The sequence below is a fragment of the Polistes canadensis genome, unplaced genomic scaffold (assembly GCF_001313835.1).
Source record: "Polistes canadensis isolate GaletaPanama2010 unplaced genomic scaffold, ASM131383v1 scaffold_10, whole genome shotgun sequence".
NCBI lineage: Eukaryota > Metazoa > Arthropoda > Insecta > Hymenoptera > Vespidae > Polistes > Polistes canadensis.
The window spans coordinates 290,841-296,078 of NW_014569557.1; the positions used below are offsets into that span (position 1 = coordinate 290,841).

Genomic DNA, 5,238 nt, shown 5'->3' on the forward strand with positions numbered 1-5,238 from the left:
TTTTTTTTTTTTTCTAATTTCCAATAAAATGAAATATCAAAAATATAATGAATTCTATAAATAATTTCTTACCTTGGAACACATGTAATGCTCGTTGTTTAAGTTTGAACAATTGCGAAGTATCAAAGGGAGCAATTTGAGATGTTTCCTTTAATCGTTCGTAAGTTGTGGAAAGACACTCGCAAATCTGAAAAAAAGAAAAAAAAAAAAAAAATAAATAAAGAAAGGAAGAAAGAGAGACAATTAAAAATAAAAATAAAAATAAAAGAAAAGGAAAAAAAAACAGCCGTTGTTCTAAGTTAAGCTTTTAAATTTATTGCGAATCAATCAATCGTCGTCGAATGTGATTCGTGATCTTAAAACACGACGTTTACCTCGTCGATGGTGTAAGCTTCTTCATGGAGATCTTCCATCACAACGGAGACCATTTCTTTCAAACTAAAACCGAGACGTTCTTGTACGTCGATTAATCTCTTCACACTTTCCCAATTTTGATTTCTTTTTTTGGCTATTATCTGCAACAAGATTAAAATAAATCATAAAGAATTTGTCAAAGTTACAAAATCAATCCTGTTTCCATTTGTCTTAAAATTATTAATCTCGTATCTTATATATATAACAAAAAAAAAATATATATATATATATCTGCCTGAATCGAAAAGTTTTTTGAGTCTTAACAAAAAATTTAATAATAAAAAATATGAATTTGATTTTGAATTACGAATTATTTCAACCTAAAATTATTAGAATTAATGCAAAGTCACTATATATGTATCGATTATATAAAACATAATAATAATTCTTGCATTACGTATATCAGAAAGCTCGCGAGATTGAGAACTGGGTAGTCTTATATAATAGTGATTAAATCGATGGAAATGATATTACTAATAAGTTAGATAAAAAAAAAAAAAAGTATAAAGCAATAAAAGAGAATTGTTATAATAAAAATAGAGATTAAAAAAAAAAACGATAAAAAAGAAGAAGAAGATTTCTTTCGTTGAATAGTGGAAAAAAAATGAAGTTGGGTGAAAAAAAGTAATCAAGATAATAAGAAATAAATAAAAGATACAGATAAAGAAGATATTATAATCTTTTTTTTTTGTTTTTTTTTTGTTTTTATATTATATATAATATAATGAAACAAAGAGAAAAGAATTTTTAAACAATACCTGAGCAGCCAAGCGACATTCTGCTACTCTTAGATTAAAATCAACGGTCGATGCTTTGTTGTGGTAAGCTTGGCTATGCGCTATCACGAAAACAGCATTTTCAGGTAACGTAACAGCGGTTGCACGTAAAGGATTAAATTCTATCAACATGGCAGCACCTATGATAAATTATTCATTATTATTTACTTATAATATATTCAATATTTATCATTTTTATAAGTATGTTAACTGTTACCTGTTTTTCCTAAAAATGCAATTGCTTGATCCATCCCACCACCTTGCGTTCCGATATATCTTTCAGCTCTTGCACTGATCGTTGCTAAATCTCGCCTTGACAATTGATACTGTAATATTTTTTATTTATATTTTAGTTGACAAATAATTCGTTTTTTTTTTTTTGTTCAATACGTTCGCCTAAAAAGTTTTTATTCGAATCTATTTGGAAAAAAGATATTTCGTTAACTAATAATCGGATTCTATTTTTAAATAAATATATTTTTCTTTTTTTTTGATTCATTAGATTTTTAATCAATATGTTCTCAGTATATTTTTTTTGCTACTTCATTTTTGGCGTGTCAAATAATTCTTATTAAAAATGCAACGAAGAGATAGGATTATATATAATTTTTGCAAATGTTCAAATCATTCCGAGAATTTTTACAAGTTGATAACATTTAATAAAGTCGAATTAATAATATATAAAATATATATATATATAATCACTGTAGGATTTTTTGATTTAATGTTAGATGTTATAAAGAACATTAAGGATTAAAAAATGTATTATATAGATCTTGATGTTGCATTCGAAGAACGCAAGGAATTATAATAGATTAAGGTACTTTTAAAAGCTTACGAGATACCAAAACAAATTTGGTATCTTTCTTTCTTTTCTTTTTCTATCCTTTTATTTCTTTTAATTGTTTCTTTGTGTCTGCTATCATCTAAGGAAGTTCGTAGAATTTATTTGTCAAAGCTTTTGCTCGATAAAATGAAAAGAAACGAACGAACAAACAAACAAACAAGGAAAAGAAAAGAAAAGAAAATAAAAGTAAGGCAATTAAAAAAAGGCAAGAGGAAATTATTATACTCGCGGAAACGCAATACTTTTTAAACGAATATCGATAATCGAACTTTAAATTTGTCGACTAAAAACTTTTCTATCTCTCCAATTTTTATTTATTTATTTTATTTCTTATTTTTCTATATTTCTTTTCTTATTATCTCAGTGTTCAATATAAATTAGTACGAAAATCCTTTCGAAACAAAACCAGACACGTTTCACTTTTTAGATTTGTACGATGCGACTTATCGTTTAAATAATTTGTACGGTGAAACAAAAAATGAAATTAAATTAAATTAAACAAAAAAGAATAAAAAAAAGAACAAAACAAATCCTGCGCGAAGGTTCGATGATGAAAGTTCTTGTTCAGTTCTTTTTTTTTTCTTTTTTCTTTTTATAAACGATTAATGGAAAACGAAAGAAAAAATAGGGGCTGGAGTTAAATGGCACTTGAAAATTTTGTTCAACATCTGAGACGGATAAAATCATTTTCCCGGGTTACTTTTCTCTACTCGTTTAAAAGAAAAAGAAGTAGAAGAAGAAGATGAAGAAGAAAAAATAGTTTTCTATCTGTCGTTGAATTTTGATCGATAACGCGGAACGAACGAGTTAAAGCACAAGTAGTTTATTCCTCGACATCGTATTTTTCGTTTAAGAATCAAACTCTGCTAGTAGAAGATTACGCGTTAAACTTGTTTAATCTCAATTTTTTTTTAATTATTTATCGTTTTTTTTAAATTTTTTTTTTTCACCTTTCGTTACGAACGAAATTAGTTAAACTCGAAAAGTTTGAAAATGTGAAAGGGAAATTAAATAATATATANTAACATTTATTTAATTTTTAACAATAAAAATAAATATATTTTCCCAAGGCCAAATATATATATATATATATATATATATATATGTGTGTGTGTGTGTCGAGAAAAATGAAAAATGTATCCAAAGGAAAATAAAACGTATCAACGAATCCTACACGTTCGAATAAAATTCATCTTTCATTTATCATGCGCGTCGCATTCTTCTATCCACGTTTTTCTAACAATAATAAGATGGATCGAAGATAGAGAAAACAGTCGATCGTTTGTAAACTCATTCGGGAATAAGAGTTTTTCTATATACAAGTTCCGGGGTGTGACCCAGACTTGTCAATAGACATCTATTAGTGGTCTAATGGATGTTAGTATTGTTTGAGGTATCCATAGGGGAGAATACTTATGGGGTTGCTCAGCTAAGGGAACTAGACTTTTATTTCTTTTTCCTTTTTTTTTTTTTTTTGTTTCTTTTCAAAGTATCGCATAGACACATAAACACACTCACCACATATACACACATTTAAATAAAAATCTAAAGATGTATGATACTTAATAGATAATACATACCCCAATATATATATATATATATATTTTTATCTTATACATGAATAATTTATTTGATTTCTAACAATAAGTATAAAGACAAGCAAGATGATCGAGATGAAAGCTAAAGCTCGAGCTTTCTTAGAACGTATATTCTTGTCTTACGATAAAAGCTCTCTCACTCTACCTTTGAAAGCTTAACTTATGCATTTATATACATATACATATACATATATATATATAGAGAAGATTATACTTACCCAGCTCCCGTAAGTCTAGCACCGAGTGCTCCACAATTCATGGCCTTGTCGACGAGTGCATCGACACGTGGATGGCTACATTCGTAGAGCTTGCAAAGACTAAGATGACTTTTCGACATCAATTCGCCTAATAACTGAACTTTGACATCTTCCATTAACGTGTCATCATTGTTTATACGTTGAAATTCGGTAACTCTGTACGCCTCTGTAAATACATTTATACAATCAATGTCAATTAACAATCGAATTTATTTATTTAACGATTATTTCAACGCGAATATTACATTAAAATAATAATTTCAAATACAGTGTTTGTGGTAAAAGAAAAAAAAATATAGGAAAGAAAGGAAAAACAAGGGTGAAATAACGAACGCGTAATAATTTTAATGGTATAATAATTGGTGGTGTTGGAAATAAAAATAGAAAACAAAGAACGACCGATTTTCTCAACGTTTTCTTCTCGATAACTTGGTAAAGGTATCAAAAGATATAAAGTAAAGAGAATGGGAATCTTCTTTAGAGGATTTCTTCTATCTCTCGTCTTTTGCTTTTCGTTACGTCTCCAGGGCAATAAATTTCATGAAGGTGTGATGCTCTAAGGATGGCAAGACCTGAACTATGTATGTGTGTCAGACGCAATCGATACGTCGTCGTTCGTGAAAATTTATAGGATTCGTATGGGGGCGGGGGCGGGGGCGGTGGGTAGAATGCATGCTGGTGTTTGATTGATAAGCAATACCTTCCTTTTTCTTCTTTGAACAATTTGGGTACTTTAGTTTTTTTTTGTTTTGTTTTATAAATATTCTTATTTCATGTTCAATTTAATTTCACGTCGGTGAGATATTTGAAATAATGTGTCCTTGGAATACACACGTGTAACGCTAATTGTCTAATAAGTTTGAATATTCTTTGAAATATTAATCTTGTATGTATAATTGATGCGAATCGTTATAATGAAAATTAATTGGATATTGTAAAACAAAATACGTGGAATTATGTTTTTAATTTATAATTGATATCGCGTTTATATTTTCACATTAATCGATATAAGATTTTATATTTAATCTTTTCAATAGAGACGTGTAGAGTATGAATAATTTTCACTTTCGAATAATCTCACAACTTGGAATGCATGCAAAAGCTCGTTATCTAAGTTGGAATATCTGCGAAGTATTAATCCCGAAGCAATCGATATGTTCGCTGTCACGAAAATTAATAGGATTTGCAAAGTAGTACGTGGAAGTGCTTGAATTTATTACAAATAACCTTATATGCTCGTTAAAAAATTTCTTTTTACAGTTCGACGTATGGAAATGTTGCCGCTACTTTTTAATTTTATTCTTTTTTTTTTTTTTCTAATTTCCAATAAAATGAAATATCAAAAA

General features: G+C 28.2%; 1 protein-coding gene across 1 annotated transcript in view; it reads right to left on the bottom strand.

Annotated features, from left to right (window-relative positions):
• LOC106792561 (N-acetylgalactosamine kinase-like) overlaps nt 1-5,238 on the bottom strand; it is a 16,867-nt gene that overhangs the window by 2,403 nt on the left and 9,226 nt on the right. Inside the window, exons 6-9 of the mRNA XM_014759033.1 lie at nt 1,408-1,516; nt 1,173-1,330; nt 375-515; nt 73-187 (exon numbers count right to left, since the gene is read on the bottom strand). Of these exons, the coding sequence (XP_014614519.1) occupies nt 73-187; nt 375-515; nt 1,173-1,330; nt 1,408-1,516 (523 nt within the window). The remainder of the gene's footprint in view (nt 1-72; nt 188-374; nt 516-1,172; nt 1,331-1,407; nt 1,517-5,238) is intronic.